Below are 17,807 nucleotides of genomic sequence, written 5' to 3' on the forward strand. Positions count from 1 at the left end.
GGAGTCACATAAAGCCGTATATGCAGCTAGACTATATCACAGTTCAATCCCAATCCCAAAGAGACAGGAATATATCATCAGATTGTGACCACGGCAAAGAATCATGAATGCTTGATAGATACTGTCTGTGGAGGCGTTGCATAACCTGTTCACGCATTGAATGGGAGCTGCTATTTTTTCAACATTTTTACCTAGTTAGTACAGCATAAATACGAAATAAGCTTGAAACTTGATGTGTGTTTTAAAACTATATATAGAATATAGATATTCATATTGTGTGTGTATGTGTGTGTGTGTGTTTGTACAGTATATACACACAGACAACTGTTTAAATGTTCGGTATTGGTAAGATTTTTACATTTGTTAGAGATGTCTCTTATGCTGACCAAGGCTGCATTTATTTGATCAAAAATACATTAACAACAGTAATAATGCTAAATTTTATTAAGATTAAAAGAAGTTTTCTATTTTAATATATTTTAAAATACAATATATCAGAAATCGTTGTAATATACTCATATGCTACCCAGGAAGCATTTTTTATTCTTGTCGATGTTGAAATCAGTGCTGCTTAATATTTCTGTGTAAACTGTAATATATTTTGTTTTTTAGGACTCTTTGATAAATATAAAGTAAAAAAAAAAAAAAAACAGTATGTATGGCCAAAAAATTAAGGGTTGCAAGAAGTTTTGATAGAGCTGGTATTGCGTGACTCCTAGTTGAGGATTTCAAGTCGTCTTTTATTTCTTGAAGCAAATTTCAAGCGGCACATACGTTTTGGGGCATAAAAAATGGCGCAAATACCAGTAATTTGACACTTTTTTATGCATCTGAAAGGGTAACTCCTACAAATGCATATTTAATAAGGTCAGGCACAAAAATAACTCTGTCCAGGCCTTTTCAGTGTTAATTTTTCACTTTAGTAAATCCTGACAGTCCTATTTTAATGCCAAAAGATGGTTTGCACTGGTGCAGACTGTTAGTGAAACTGGCCCTAAATCTTGTGTAACACTGTAAATGTCTTTACTGTCACTTTTGATCAATTTAATGCATTCTTGCTGAGTATGAATTTATTTAAAAACAAATCATACATGCTAACCCCAAACATTTGAATGGTGGCGTATACATAAACGGAAACATTATGCAATATATAACTTAACATGATGGTAAAATGAAGCATTGGGTTAACAAGAATGTACAAATTCATATGAATTACCCATTTAATTCATTAACACATAAAATATTTAGAAATTTGCATAAGGTTGTGCTGAACAGAACATACATACATTCTAATAAACCAATGTTTTAAATCAATGACTGAGTCACTCACATTTCTGCATTATATCACAGCATGCAAGTACCCAAACTCAACAAAACCAATATCCACTTTGAATATTAACTAACGCTTAGTACATATCACAGCATGCTTGCTTTGCATTAAAGGCAATCATCAACATGAATGTGAACATGAAAACACAAAAAACATGAAGCGTAAGTGAAGAAAAAGTGTCTTTCACTCATTCAACGACCACATGCAAACATGATCAGATTTCTCTAGCATCAATTGGAAAAATGAGCACAAACTAACAACTTATGTGGTGTTTAAAGTGCTTGGCCAAGTTGTGTTTTGAATGAATCTTAAACCACATCCTGCGATGGATGTATTGCAATACGTCTCGAATGCATTTGAGGACATTTATGCTCATGTCTTTTCATGACAGGATTTCAGTTGCATTTTTATGAAAACATATTACTAAATGTATGCGTTTTGAAATCTACAGTGTGCATATAACACACATGGAGTCTCAGTTTTAAGAATGAACAGTTGATTTCCCTCAACTGTAAACCGGTTACTTCAAGAAGTGTGAAACCCACCACAGTCCCTTATCTCACAGTAAAACCTGCATTTGTTTTTGCAATTTACCTCAGCCGTGACATTTTGACCCCATTTTCAGACCTCTCCTCAGCCCTACAGTCCACCACAACTAACATCACTGAACTGGAACAGCCACTCAGGGACCTGCGTCAAGTGTGTGTGCTGACAAATGCCTGTTTAAGAGCCTGTTTTCATCCTACAATTCGAATGTGAATTGTAGGATCCTGACCATAGATGGGTATAACACCTTATACAGTAACGTTACTGTATTCTAAAAACTTATCCCGATAACGCAGTAATGTAATGTGTTACATTTAAAATGTATGTGATTTGAATATATGTACTAATGTCAATACAATTAAATTACTTAAGTTACAAATGCAGTGTTAAGAAGAAAAAAAAAAAATCTGCGCGTCAGTGTGACCTTTAATAAATCACTGGAGAATGCAGAGCTAAAATGCAGACGAGATGTACAACATTTAGATACAATGAAAGGTTGCCTATTATATTTCAAAATGTTGCACTCGATTTTACATATTTTAGTCTGGTATTATAATTTGGGAAAGTTCAATTAGAAAATCGCGCGTTCTTCTTCCGAGGTAAATACTAGGCTTATTTCTCACAGAGCGTCTTCTTCCAAAAAGGAATAGTAGCCTACATGAACTTTTATCCTTAAATACCTTTAGTATTAACTTTTATTCTTTAATATTTAATCTTTATCTTTAATGCTTTGATTACAGTGGTGATGTGGCCGTCTACATCACACGCGCATCTAGCTTGGATGATTATCGCATAGAGCGTGATGCACATGGGTGTGACAACATTATAAATGAGCTCAGAAGGGTAAGACTGTGCCTCCTGTTGGTTTCATGTGGATTACTTTACCAGAGAATATGTTTAATATTAGAATAATATTTTTTGATGGAAGGTTTTTGTTGTCTGAATTCAAGGCATCACGCACATTTCTCTAATCGGCAAATTTACGATTCAAATTTTTGTGTATTCAGGAACCTCAGACATAGATTAAATGAACTGCATGATATTACACGGTGCTGAGGTCATTGACTATTAATTCAGCAGTTAATATGCAATGATCTTGGCATGCTACTGTACCTCAGATCCACAGTGCTTCCTACAAGGCTTCATGTGCTGTACAAGATGAATGACAAAAAACACCTGTATTAAAACATAATCTCATTATGTCAGCCCCTGAGTTCACTGATCAATAACAATAAATCATTCAAAAGAACATAACATGAAACTCTTTTACTTTAAGCTCCCCAGATAAGGGTTGCAATTTTGAGATCTTAAATTTGTTACACTGAAGCGCGCAATCTGTCGGTCAGTCAATACTATTGATTCGTATGAGTCCAACAGACAAGGTCAGAATGCTTGACAGTTAAAATGTTCCAGAGCTTTATGCAACTAATTTCTCGTTTAAAATCTAAGGGCTCTACAGCCCGTGACAATATAAAAGTGTAGCAGTTTCATCTATAGTGATACCTTCAAATGCACTCTGCTTTAAGAAGTAAAAACCAAGGTTGGAGCTGTCGCTTAGTAGTTAGTCTCAGAAATCTAGGTTTGAAGCTGGCCTGTGTTGTATTCTGATTCCGTTCTCCACAATAATTTCTGCTGTCAAAGGTAAGTTTGAAATGGAAAAACTGAACTGTTAGATAAGAAATAACAGCACAAGATGAAGGTTTGTGATCATAATTCAAGCTGGGCAACTTTTTATTCCTGTGAAGACACAGATTTGAGACTTTGCCTCATCTTTTGAAGCCTGCATAGCTCTGGCACTTCTTTCTGGCAGTGCATTTCCACAGTAATGGAATAAACTGTCAAGAAGAAACAACAGATTTCAAATTTGGAAGAACATCCGAGCAAAACGGTTTACGAACCAATTGTCTGAAATCTGAGTGCTGCTGGACGATCTCTATTGGCACTTCTCTGCCCTCTGTGGATGGAATGAAAAGCAGAAATGAAAAATCTGTCATCATTTACACACCCTCACGTCGTTCCAAACCTGTATGACTTTATTTCTTCGGTGGAACACAAAGGGAAAAACTCTGAAGACAAAATGAACCATAAAAACATAGAAACATCATAAAAATAGTCAAATAAAACCCAACTTCCTTATATTATTGTGTTAAGAGCTGTGATTGGATCAGTGAGTCAAATTTGATTCAGCGAGTCAAACTTTCAGTGAGTCATTTGGTGAAGCTGGGTTAGTGAACGAATCATTTAGACAATTTTGTGAACTGGATCAAGTGATTCAATTTAAATGAATAAAAATACTTCGGTTCACTCCTCACAAAAAGCTACATGTTTCAGAAGACTTGGAACAACATAAGAGTGGGTAAATGATAACAGAATTGTAATTTTTGGGAGAACCGTCTCTTTTAAAAAGTCCATTAGGTTAGGCAGATGGCACCAGTTGGCACATCAATCTGTTTTATGGAAGAGCAATAGGCAGAACAGGTGCAGATGAATGAATAAAACTTCTCAGAATCTTCAAAAGTGAAAAAGAATGAGAAGTTGAAGAGATTAATCTAAACTAATGAGATCACCAGACTCCAAAAAATCATTAAGTCAACGACATCTTCCCTAAACGCCTGCTAGTATTTTTCACAGAGAATGAAAGGTTCAAGTGAGGTGGTTGTGGGTAGGGCTGAATTTCGTCTCACTATATGTAAATTCCTTCTTAATCCATGACGGCTTATCTGAGGCAATGAGGTCAGTGACTTTGCATCCCGTGTGAAGATTTCCATAATAAAAGCTGAAACGCAGAGAGAATCAACATTATATCTCAGGTTCCTACTGTTGTTATGGGCTCATTAAGCATCTTTAACGCGAGGGAAAAGACGTCTACTCTGAATCTGTTGGGGGGGTTTTGAATAACAGACTCCTGCCTCTGTTACCTGCGGTGATACGGCAGGTGTGGATAACTGATTATAAGATTTCACAATAGCAAGCTCAGCAAAGAGGAGAGAGACATCCTGCTATGTACTTTTGATCATCTTGGGACAGCCTAGTGAGCATAATGGGAACAGTAGCACATTGCTTCAGGCACAGTATCGCAGTGGGAGAGACGGGATGCGAAGGAGACCGGAACCTGGAGTGCGTTTCTGTTTGAAATGCTGCATTTTTAACGTTAAGACTGTCTCTTACTGAATTCCTCAGTTCATCTCAGGTCAACTGGGTTGTGCAGTGTTGGCTTAGTGAGCTCCAAACTTTGAGCTGGATTTAAAAGTAAAGGTCATGTGTTTTTATGTAAAAAAAAAAAAAAAAAAAAAAAAGTACTTTCTCTATTCCATCTTAATATGCTGGGACAACTAAAAAGTTATTGAAATGTTCATTGTCTCCCTTAAAAAAAAAAAAAAAAAAACTTTGACTGTCATGTTTATAAAACATTGCTCTGTTTGTTTGAGCTTCCTGCTCTGCCTGACATAGCAACAGTAGTTCAACCAATGGTGTGAGTCTGGGGCGGAGCTTTCTGTTTCTCTATCCAATGGCTGATGCAGGGAACTTTGAATAAAGTGCCACAGAAACAATAAACTCCACCTTGAAAGGGACAGTTCAGCCAAAATGAAAAATCATGATTTACATAATTTGCTCACCTTCTTATTCATAATTTCAAACCTGATTTGATTTATTCTGTGTAACATAAAATCAGCTAATTTGAAGGAAAAAAATATATCAGTGTATGTTTTCCCAAAAAATGAAAGTCGGTATTCAGTGTGATAGTTATTTTAGTGTATCTGTGTATATATAAATGTATATTTTATTTTAATTTCAGTTTTCCTTTTAATTTCAATTAAGTTTAGCATTTTATTTTATTTAAAAGGAATTTTTATCATACATTTATTTATAAGTTTTTTTTTCAATCTATTTAGCTTTAGTTTACTTTTGGTTTACTTGCACTTAAACGTAAAAATGACGTTCAAAAACAAATGTTGCCCTGACAACTAACTGAAATAAAATTGCTTGAAATTAGATTTTTTTTATCTAATACATATATATTTTTTTCCAGTTATATTTCAAATTGCAATGTTCTACAAAAACAACACTGTTCCAGTGTTGTACAAAACATTCATCAAAATTTGACATTTGACAAAAAAATTCATGTACATGTTTGGAACAACAATGGCATTTTCACTTTTGGGTAAATAATAGGCCTTCCTTTTAAGTTCAGGGCCTGTTTTATAATTCATACCAACCAGTAGCTGTACTTGTATTTTAGGATCGATGATTGATTGATAGGACTGTCCTAGGACAATGTGAATTCCTTTTACATTTTATGTCATTAAATAAAAAAATTAAACACCAATTCTGCATCCAGCTCAATTAAAATTAAAGTCATGAAATTCTGCATTCTGTCAAATCCATTTCAAATTCATAAACAGGAATTTTTCCTTTCAATTCTGAAACAGCGAGAACAAAAAGACACATGCATCTATCCAAAGGATGACTAGGACTTCTAATACTCTGCGGCTTTGGACAAAACATGCTTACTAAATGTCTAGTCGCAAATATTTGAAGTTTTTCCCAAAAGAAAATCAAATAGCACAACAATGATCTACTGTTTTGTAATAAACAAGCTCTAAACCGTCTACAGTACAACACATAAACAGCAGAAGAAAGTCACACACACACTGCTTCAGTTTCTCCAATCATGTAACAAGATCACTCAGACTGATGAGACATCTCAGAGAGACAGATTGTACTGTTTTAAATAACTCATAACGGCAAACCAAACATGAATGGGCGCGTGGTTGTTCCCAAAGGAAAAACGAGTGTTTGTTTTCCCTTTCAATAAAACTGCTATTTTATCTTGAGCAGCAAATTGTATATTGCCATAATTTTTCATGATTATTGTTGCTTATGCACCATTTACATAGAGATTGCATTGCCGTGCTATTGAGAACGGCCTCCTAAACACTAAGGTAATGATGTAGTGGGGTTTTAAATGATGGAGAGGGTCACTTTGCCACGCTGCAAGGCTCCACTGCATGCCAATCAGGCAGAAAGACGAAAAATTAATAGCATCTGGTTACTGCTCGTTTATTCAAGAGTATAATTAACTGCCAGTTATTACTGTTCTGGAGACAGTTTTCATTTCTAACTCATGATAAGGGGCACATTTCAAATGCAAGAAAGTGTAGATCGTGTCAAAGGCTGATTTACATAGAATACATTATGAATTTTCTATAATGAAGTTGAGTTGACTTTACTGTTTGGCCTTTGAGGGGGAAAAACACACAAGCATTTTTAACACAAGTACAAATGTTCTTTTTGTGTAATTAGCTGCTTTGAAGGATAAAGTAGTGTCAATATGAGTCTATATGATACTGATTTTTTTTTTTTTTTATCACTGACGTATTTGATGAAGTACAAAGCTTGTACAAACATTCAGTAGTTAAACAGTGGACTTACAATAAAGCTAGTTAGAAAAATACAGTGAAGTCCAGAAATTTCTGTCACAATCCAGTCCCTCCAGAAAAACACAGATTTCTTTTGTGATTGTTGCGGGCAAAAATCCTTGATTTTGCGGCACGTTTTCTTAAAAAATGCGATGGAATATGCGGGATATTTTAGCAATTTTATGCAATGAAATTGCGTGAACTTGCAAAAACTGTGGTTTGATGAAAAAGAGAAAAAAAGGTGATTCCCCCAACACCTTTTTCTCACTAGGCTACTACCTTAATGTAAAGAGTAATTTCTTATTACTTCCTATGATAAGCGAGCAGACTAAATCAAAGAATATTTAAGTTGCAATCTTTTACTGCAACGTAAATTATTTTACATACATAATAAAATAATTACAACTGTAAGTTTTCGGTACTGTTATGTAACAAAAAAGTGGAATTTTACAACTGTAAAGTTGCATCAGCTTCTGATAGAAACTAAGGAATCACCTTTTTTCTCTATTTCATCAAACCGCAGTTTTCGCAAGTTCTCTCTAATTTGGCTCCACTGTCATGTAACAAATCGGGAAACTGCATTGCGCTTTCTTTTGTGCTTATTTTTGTTGGCAAATAAGAATGATTTGCGTGCTTCAAGTTTCACCCTGGTTTCACAGCTGGGTTTGCAGATGATGTTCACATGTAATTACAGTACGTCACTTCATTAGGTTCCCACAGCAATAGGGGGAAAATGGCGCTTTACTTGTGTGAAGTAAACCAAAGTAAATGCAACATTTTTCAACTTTCTGCTAATATATATGTGTGTTTTTTGCAATGAAAATACAGGGATTATGAAATCATGCTAGCCCCGCATATTTTGCTTTCTGAAATCGGCAATTTATGCGGGAAAAGAGCGGCGTATTTGAAAAAATGCGGCCTTTGGCTGATTATGCATTAAATCAGGCGATCGCATAATCGCGTTTTTCTGGAGGGACTGACAATCAACAACAGGGTGCTACACAATTGGTGAACAATGCACAATGCACATATATATATATATTTGGATAAGTACAATTATTTTAAAGGTTATAAAGAATTTAATATATTTGTGTGTATAAAAAAAAAATATCAGTAGGTTCAAATCCAGTGCTATTTTACTATTATTTATAGTATCTATTAATATTTAAAATTAAAATTTTACCTTTTAAATAAATTTTCATCCTAATGTTAGTTTGTTTAATATTTTTGGCATGCTCTTGACATTTTTCATTTTTGTTATTTTATCTGTTTTCAAATTTTTATATTTAAGTTTCATTCTTTATTTTTTATTTTTTTTGTTACTTACATGTAACTTAGAAAATTTTCCCTTACAATTAACTGAAATAAAATTTAAGTTTTCAATTAACTGACCAGACTTTATTAAGCAGAAAGCACATTAATAAGCTCAAATTCTGCATTTATTTGATATTGTTCAATTATTCTTGCATTTTTATATGCGATTGACCCCAGTTTGAAAACCCCAGCTTTAATGTGCCTTGAAGTACCTTTAAATATTATAGCAATAAATGTGGTAATCGCTATGTGTTTATAATTTTGTAAATAATATATATATATATATATATATACAATAAAATAAGAAATCTGAAATGACAATGCCTCCTTGTGCATGTCTGAATTTGTATAAATACATTAGCAGAAAATATCTTAAAACATAAAAAAATTATTAATTAGTATAAACTCTGTATAAAACAAATGAACTGATTTATTTCATGAAATAGACAAAAGCCCTAATGTTCAGTAAAAGAAAAATGCATGATCACCTAGACAACATTCAGACAGCTGAGCACGCGCCATCACACAAACACACACACACACACACACACACACACGGGGGGATAAACATACTTGATGAGCCTGGAGGAACGATTTTAAATCGCTCACATGTGTCTCTTCCTTTAATTGTATTTCCATAATTACAACATAATTAACGTGGCATGTCCGTGTCTACATGAGCAAGACACACTGAAATAATAAATCAATCAAGCAGCACGAGGGGACCATGATGTGGTTGGTTATGATGTTCTTCTGGGACAGCGCGGCGAGTCCATTACCGGACCTATGGCTGTAATTATGTCTCTATATCAAGGCACATTCTTTTCCCTCTACTCTCTTTATTGATAAGCTTCTCTGTAATTGTAGTTTCCACTGGACGTGTGCTAACGGTAATGCTCTATATTATTGCAGGCTTGTGTGGGAGGGAAAATGGGAAAGTGAGCCATTACTGTTCGACCTATGTGATGTAAAATGAAGTGAATTATGGGTTAACGGCAATAAGCAGCGAAATCCAAAGCGATGTGAGTGTGAATACAGATTTTTAGTTCAGAAATGGCGAGTTCTTTGAGGTCACAATTGAACACTTTTTGTATCTACTTCTACATCCTGACCTTCCTATTTCCTTGACTATTCACTTCTGTATAAAATCGCTGAATAATGGACAACAAAACATAAGCTCAGCTTGACTTTGATGGCTCAGTTTTGACAGAATGGATCGTGGGGGTTGAGGTTTTCAGACGTGTCCTTACAATATAGCCTATTTTATTTTATTTTTTTCATGTTACTTGACCTTTCTTCTGTTGAGATGGCAATTTCCCTTCCATCTCTGTCAAAGCATGTAATTCAGTCTCACTGATGTTTTGTGTATGGCAATGCTGGTCAGCAAACTCAGAAGAAGCTTTGTACCATAAATCACTAATGTGTAATGTGTCATTTTTAAGATCCTTTTTTGCATCAAAGTGCATAAAAAAAAGACATATAGGGGGAAAAATCTTGCTTATTTGCAGTAAGATTTTTATGGACTATGTAGGCATTTGTTACTATTCTCAATGCAACTCCCAACCCAGTCCAACCAGATAATTTACTCTTATATTACATAAAAAACAGGTTATTTATAAACGGCAAAATGTTGACATCACATTTACATATTAATAGCGATTTGTTTAGCAACTTGGCTATTCCTGATTAAAAACAATGTGATTTATGCTGAAACAGAGTTAATTTATGTATAGAAATCTGAAAGGTACAGGAGTATATACAGCCTGTTTAAAGGAGTAGTTTACCCAAAATGAAAACAGTGTCATTATTTATTCATCTTCATATAAGTCCAGACCTCTATCTTGTTTTTTTTTTTTTTTTTTTGTATTTTTTTACTGGAACACATTTTTTGATTGATAATGGCTGTGTTATTCCTTTAGTTTACATCCCTGATTTCAACCCATAAATTCATAAGTAAAACCACAAGAAAACTATCTAACAATATAAGGAGAATTCAGGGAAAAACAAAACATTAAACAAAAAGCAACAACAACAAAAAAACATGACATGACATGAAACAAAACAATAAAAAACAATACAAAAAAAACATGAATAAAAATATAAAACAACAAAACAAAATATTAAACAAAAAGCAAAAAAAAAAAAAAACATTAACATGAAACAAAAAAAAATAAACAAAACAAACCATTACATAATATGAAATAAAACTTGAAACTAAAATGAAAACTATTTTTTATTTAATAAAACTGAATAAGTAAACACAAAACAGGACACATTAAAAAACATTTTAAGAGAATTTAACTGAAACTTTTGTTTTTTGTTCATGAATAGAAAAATGAAAAAACACCTGAATATTCAATTTCTACATGTGGGTGAGAATATAAACTTCTTTAAATATGACTGCTGTTTATTTTTGGTGCACCTCAATACTGGTCTGCGCTTGAATGTAGTCGCGTGATTCTGAAGGTATACTGTGGTGAGAAATCAAATCAAAAAGGCAAGTTGTTACATTTTATGAAAATCTTGCATTGCAATCCATATCCTTTTGAGATATCAATTATAATCAATTATAAAACTCTAAGTCTAGGCTATTTAATATCTGTTGTTCTCCAGTTGTCAGTCAGGATGACAGTTCTTGCGTGAATTTTATAGGCCTGTATATACTCAAGCCAATTTATTATCCTTTCCTCTTTGTCTTAGTGTTTTAAATATGTATTAACTAAACAAACAGACTTACTGGGTGAGCAGGGTACAGCTGTCATATCATACCTTCCCATGCCCAGCTGATGCAAAGAAAACAATTTATATCTACACAGAATAAAGCCCTGTCTAGACTCTGCCCCAGAATGAGTTGAGTCGAGCTATTCATTAGTCAGCTTGTTTAATGAAAAAATCATGAAAGTTTGTACTAAGAATCTGCAACAGCAGAGGACTATTATTCTGCCTCATGGAAACTGCAGACGAACTGATGATGGCACGGTTTGATTTTTGGCTGACCAATCAGTAAAAAGGAGCATTTAATTACCGCCCACACGTAGAAATCGGATTTTCAAGCTGTTTATCAAATTTTTTTATCCCTAAAAAAATTTAAGATGAATTCTTGTAAATAAAAAAAATTATTTTTTTTAACTTTCATGATTAAATAAAATAAATTAATGACGAAATAATTTCGGATTATTAAACAAAACAAACCTTTAAAAACACAAACGAATATTGAATAAAATAAAATGCTGCCAAAGTGTAGACTATATCCCTTGAACATAAAGCTATGTCGCACTTTTGGTAAGAAATTCAATTCACTCAGTCAATCAGTTGCGATCAGTGGAGCGAGACGTACATCAGAAGATAATCTGGAGCCCTCGTACAGAAACACATTTCAGAATGTTCACTGGAAGCTTACCGCTTTCTCGTGAGATCTGAACGAAAGCCTCCACACCGCTCTCCCCATAATTGCCCTCAGACGCCAGCGTGGAGACGTAGTTCCAGCCCATGGCGGTCACGATGTCCAGCATGGCCTGGGCCTGGTAGGAGTCGGGCGGCACAACCCGGGAGAAAAAGTCGTACCGGGTGTTATCACTCAGCTCCGGCGCTGTGGATGCATAGCTGATCTGAGGGATCTGTTAAAGCAGAGAAAGAACAAACGCAGGACAGATTTTAAAGATCACATTTTCTAATCCAGAGCCCAAAATATAAGGAATAGTTCATCCAAAAAAATTTTATTAGCTGACAACTTATTTACCTTCAGGCCATCCAAGATGTAGATGAGTTTGTTTCGTCATCAAAACAAAAACCAATGGATCCTCTGCAGTGAATGGGTGCCGTCAGAATGAGAGTTCAAACAGATGATAAAAACATTATCAGAATAAATAATCTACATGACTCGAGTCCATCCATAAACAAGTACTGAATGAAAGCTGCCTGACAAATACATAATTGAAGCGTTTTAACTTTAAACCATTACTTTGAGCTAAAATATGAGTCCTCTATCCATAATATTTGCTTTCTCCAGTGAAAAACTTGTCTCGCCTGAATCAGGAGAGAACTATGCACAGATGAATTAATGCCTACAAGCGGAAACAATCCAAAACAGCTTTAAACAAACGAGGATGGATTGTTTTCACTGGAGGAAGAGTTATTATGGATTATGAGCATGTTAATTGGCGAGAAACGATGGTTTGAAGTAAAAACACCTTATGAATTTGTTTCGTGCAAACACAGCTTTTGCTTCAAAAGACGCATATTGATCGACTGGAGTGGTGTGGATTACTTGTGGATTATTATGATGTTTTTATCAGCTGTTTTGACTCTCCTTCTGACGGCACCCATTCACTGCAGAGGATCCATTGGTGAGCAAGTGATATAATGCCAAGTTTCTCAAAATCTGCTTTGATGAGGAAACAAACTCATCTCTTGGATGGCCTAATGGGGAGTACATTTAAAAGCCAGTGGTAAAAAAAACTAAAAAGTTTCAGCCCCCAAAAGAAGCTAATATTGACTCTTCCACGAGAGTTAATCATTAAATTCTGCCTAAAGCAAAGAGGAAAATGCAGAACCAATTAAAGCAAGCAAAGGTGGAGCAATACATTTGCAACCTCCAAAACCGCTTTAGCCCAAAGCTATTGATGTGAATGACTACCAGCCCGTGAAGTGACGCTAAAGGTGAAACAAGACCAGGTAACGAAGACAAATAAGTACGTGTTGTGGTACAAAGAATGGAGGTGAAGCCTGCCAGCAGGCAAGCTGGGTAATGGCTTCTGGTGGCGATTGACGGTGTGATTGATTTCTCCTCAGCCAAAAGGCCAGGCTGTCAGCCGGAGCCCCAGAGGCTGCGCTCATCAGCATTCACCGCAACAGTGGCGCAGGAGAGAACCGGCCCCCAATATAAATGCCACTCACCGGCTGGTGAACGGGTGCCTGCGCTTTTTCACCCACAACCCCGGATCGCAAGCTTGTAAATACAAGTGTCATAGATGTGTTGACATGGGCGAACATGTCTGTGAAACAGATGTGTGTGTGTGTTATTTCTGGGGAGTGTTATATTGAACGTGCAGCACGAATGCCAACACTAGACTTCACACCTTAAAAATAAACCTTTTGTCTCGTGACTATTGTGGTGTTAAATCACAAATTTGTGTGATATTCCTTACTGCTGTAGGTTAAACACCATTTCAGGTTAAATCCATATAATATTGATTCCCATTGGCTTCCACTGTACGGGAAAAATCAAGAAATCTTCTTTTAGTTTGTAAAAATGTTATTAAAGCCAGATATATGAAATAATAGTGATATATCTCAAATAAAATGAAATAATAAAATATAAATAAAATAAAATGTATTAACAATAATGAATAATGATTCTACAGTACTTAAAATAATAAATAAAATAAAATAAAAAACTTTAATAAAATAAAATAAATAATATAGTTTAAATAAAAAATATATACATAAAATATTATCATAAATTATTATTTAATAATGAATGAATTATAAATCTCTCTCTTCAACAGAACTTCCTAAAATAAAATAAAATAAAATAAAACACGCTTTTTCAGCAAAATGTGTTGATAATTTAGAGCCCTTAGAAATAGTATAATATGTTAAAATAACAATTTATCACAAAAGGAACTATCCATGATGAAATATGATGGTTAATAAACCAGAAGTTCATACACAAATGTAGTCCCACATCAAAAAGTGTGATTTAGACAATTTAATTGATCAAACATTACTATTTTTAACTTCATAATTCATGTAAGGGCAGTCACAACAACACAAGCTTCTCATTTCTGCTTAGAAAGTCTTTCCTCATAGAGATCCATTGTACGTGCATGACTGTAAACCCGTTTTTGTTCATTCACAAACAGAGGGTCTGAATGTGGTTGCGAACGCTGTCGAAAGATGTCAGATTAATTCATATGTGCTTTTTGTATGGTTTCACAACATTTCTCATGTAATGACATGCTTTCACATGCAAATTTGACGCTTAAATGCCATCTTCGTCTCAAACGATTACAGTGCGCACATGAATTTCCTATGTTTTTCTGTTCGTCAGAGAAAGGCCAGATGGATGGTGCATGGAGTAACTTTTAAAACGAGGCAGCCTCTTTAAAACTGTTTAAACTCTGCCCTGAAGGTTTGCTTGGGAACATTTCATTCAGCAGCTCAAGCGAATGACAGAAACTTTAAGGAGCTCAAGAAAGACAGTGTCTCTCTGTCCCTTCAGATGCTTCCTTTCAGACTTCAGCCTACAGTGTTTTGAATTTTGGTGCACAGCAAAGGTTAGACTCAGAAATGATGCCTGTAGAACTTAATTTCACGCTCATGTTTCCAGTTTAATATTATTTTACAGAGCCACAAAAGAGATGCACAGGAGACTGAAACCTAAGACTTTTGAGAGCGGCCATAAGGGAAATCAAATGCCATACTTTCCATAAAATAATATAATATTGCTGATGGGGAGAAACACATTAACCTTCATCAGCACTGCAATAATATTTCTTTATACAATGCAATTTAGAGGTGCATAGTAGTGAGCAATTTCCATTGGAAATTATATGGAGTTAAGAACCCATAACTCTTTGGATTACTCTTGCTTCAAAAAAAAAGCTTGATGCTGTGAACTGTGAAATTTTGCCATTAAATTATTTTATATTTTATTTTACACACACACACTTACACTCTTGCATTTTAGATTTATACACTATACATATAATAATATATATTTCACTGTATTTTATTTTTTTATTTTTTTACAATGTGATGTAAGGGAAGGAAAACCTAAAGCGTCTTCAATATCAGACTTATCTGTACTACATTTATGAGAAAGTTTCAGAAGTTCAAGAACGCAAAGATGATTTGCAGCAATTGCAACACATGATTGCAGCATCAGCTACAACTGACGGCTGTGCAGATGGCAGGATCATTTTACTGTCTGTGCTTTTGCTTTTCCAGGCCTGCAATGAGTATGACGGACATGAGCGCTACTGTCATCTCCAGACGTCTCAGGCGTCTTGTGTCTGAGAGATGAGCGTGAGGAAGCGGAAGAAAGTCTTTGGGATTTTCTAGATTTCTCAAGGGATGTAGCATGTGTTTTGCACTCCTTATTACCTACAAAGTGCACTGCTGCTCTAATTGAATAGACTACATACAGACATTCCTCTCAGTCTTAGAGATACCTGCAACAGGAAAAGAGTTACTAGTTGTTTTGTTCCAACAGCGATCGCCCGCTTTCTCATTGACCTTGGTTATAGTACTTTCACTGTTCATTCTCCACTATTCATACGTTTTTTCAGGATTTCAAATATTCTTCATTAAAGCCTTGAACCAAATCCGCCAGTTCTGAGATTAATCACAATTATTTTTTTTTAAATCTAAATGTACTTGAAAGTTGGTATAAAAAGTAAAAGACCATAAACTATCGTCCCATAAACCATAATGCATTTTACTGAACAACTGTATCATATTAAACTATTGACATAGGCATTTATTATAAGTATAACATTTGATAACATTTTATGTAATTTAAAATGCTTAGTGTAACAATTAATTGAAAGTGTTATTTTTTTTTGTGTGTGTGTGGTTATAATTATTCATGAGATTAAAAGGCATAATTAATGCACTAAAACTACTTTTATAATGCATTATACATAAAGGCTTTAAGGAAAGTGTTAATTAAAATTTGATATATTGTATAGTATGATTAAAATCTGTTGCTGAATGTTTAGATACTATTTATATCTAATGAACAGAATTAGAAAACATTTTTATACAAATGGCTTTATTTATATATAAATATATATATATATATATATAACACTGAATCAAACTAAATTTACTTAGATTTTATTAATAATAAAAAAAATTATAAAAATAAAAAAAAGTTTTGGAAACTTTACTTCCATAACTCAACTACTGCACTCCTCTTAAGATCCTTATTGATTTTATACAATAGAGCAAATATTGATGTTTGCAAATATAATATCTAATATAGTGTTATTTTAGTATTATTTATATATTATTTATTAATATTTTTAGATTTTAGTTTTAGTAATTTCATTGTGTGCTTTTGTCATTTAGAGTTCTCTATTTTTCAGTTTTAATTTTAGCCATTTCAATATTCCAATTTAAGGCCTGTTTATTAATATACTAAATTAACCTTTAGTTTGCCATTTTAATTGTTATTTTATTAGCTTTTTTGTTTTTAATTTTAGTACTTAATTTTAAACATTTATTTCAGTTTATTGTTTTTTACATGTAAGTTTTTCATCTAATACTTATAATTTGTTATATTTTACTAACTCTAGCTTCACTATTACTAATTATTTGAGATATGAGTAGCTTGGAGCGTGGGAAGCTACAAAAACACACCGATCAGTTCATGGTTCTTTGAATTATTAGCAATCTACCACAAATACAATTTTATGATGTGCAATTTTTTTGCAAAATTAAAGCATTTTGTTTACCTGTAGTTATCTTTTTAATCTTTATGAAACAAAGCACACAGCCATCTTTGTTTGCTTCCATAATGGAGCTGTCAAATCGAGAAAAGCCCTCGCTGTTGATAGATTACATTCAGACAATACTAATTAACCTCTCCGTAGACCTTTATTTAAAACCCTCGCTGAAACAGAAGTGGACACAAATTGCTGCAGAGCGAGAAATGCTTGCGCTCAATCATTCACTCTCACATTCCCTCCTTAGCCTTTTTCGACACACACAAGTGCACAAATGCCAAAATTATGCATTTGCCATCCTCAATGGACATTTATAACAGTGCAGAGCTACAAGTTGCCAACAAAGTAGCTCAGCTCAAAGAGAAGAGAATTAGCATTAGCATTAGCAGTTCCCTCAGGAAGTTCCTGACGGGAAAATACTGTCTGTGGTCAACATTACCTGTAGAAACTTTCCCATTTTGTTCTATAACATAAATTATACATTGTTACAGATCAAACCCACATTTTGAAATCACTGTGTGCTTTAAAATCATGCTGTGTTTCTGTTAGCATGTAGCATCTTATTAGCAGCACTAGTGATCTGCGGGAGGTATCATATGCTTCATATTTAACAGGATTTAATTAAGTTAGATCAGATCTGGCTGCTAAGCTGTATGTAAATAAGCATCAGGTTCATGGTCTTAATGCCGAGCCACGATGGGAGGTTTTGTCTACTGAGGTGATATTTATTTAGCAACCGTGATG

General features: G+C 34.2%; 1 protein-coding gene across 1 annotated transcript in view; it reads right to left on the reverse strand.

The window, feature by feature from the left end:
• Nucleotides 1–17,807, reverse strand: part of grm8b (glutamate receptor, metabotropic 8b) — a 148,348-nt gene that overhangs the window by 92,532 nt on the left and 38,009 nt on the right. Inside the window, exon 3 of the mRNA XM_052597616.1 lies at nucleotides 12,011–12,227. Coding sequence (XP_052453576.1) covers nucleotides 12,011–12,227 — 217 coding nt within the window. The remainder of the gene's footprint in view (nucleotides 1–12,010; nucleotides 12,228–17,807) is intronic.

Source organism: Carassius gibelio, chromosome B25, assembly GCF_023724105.1.
Source record: "Carassius gibelio isolate Cgi1373 ecotype wild population from Czech Republic chromosome B25, carGib1.2-hapl.c, whole genome shotgun sequence".
Taxonomy (NCBI): Eukaryota; Metazoa; Chordata; class Actinopteri; order Cypriniformes; family Cyprinidae; genus Carassius; species Carassius gibelio.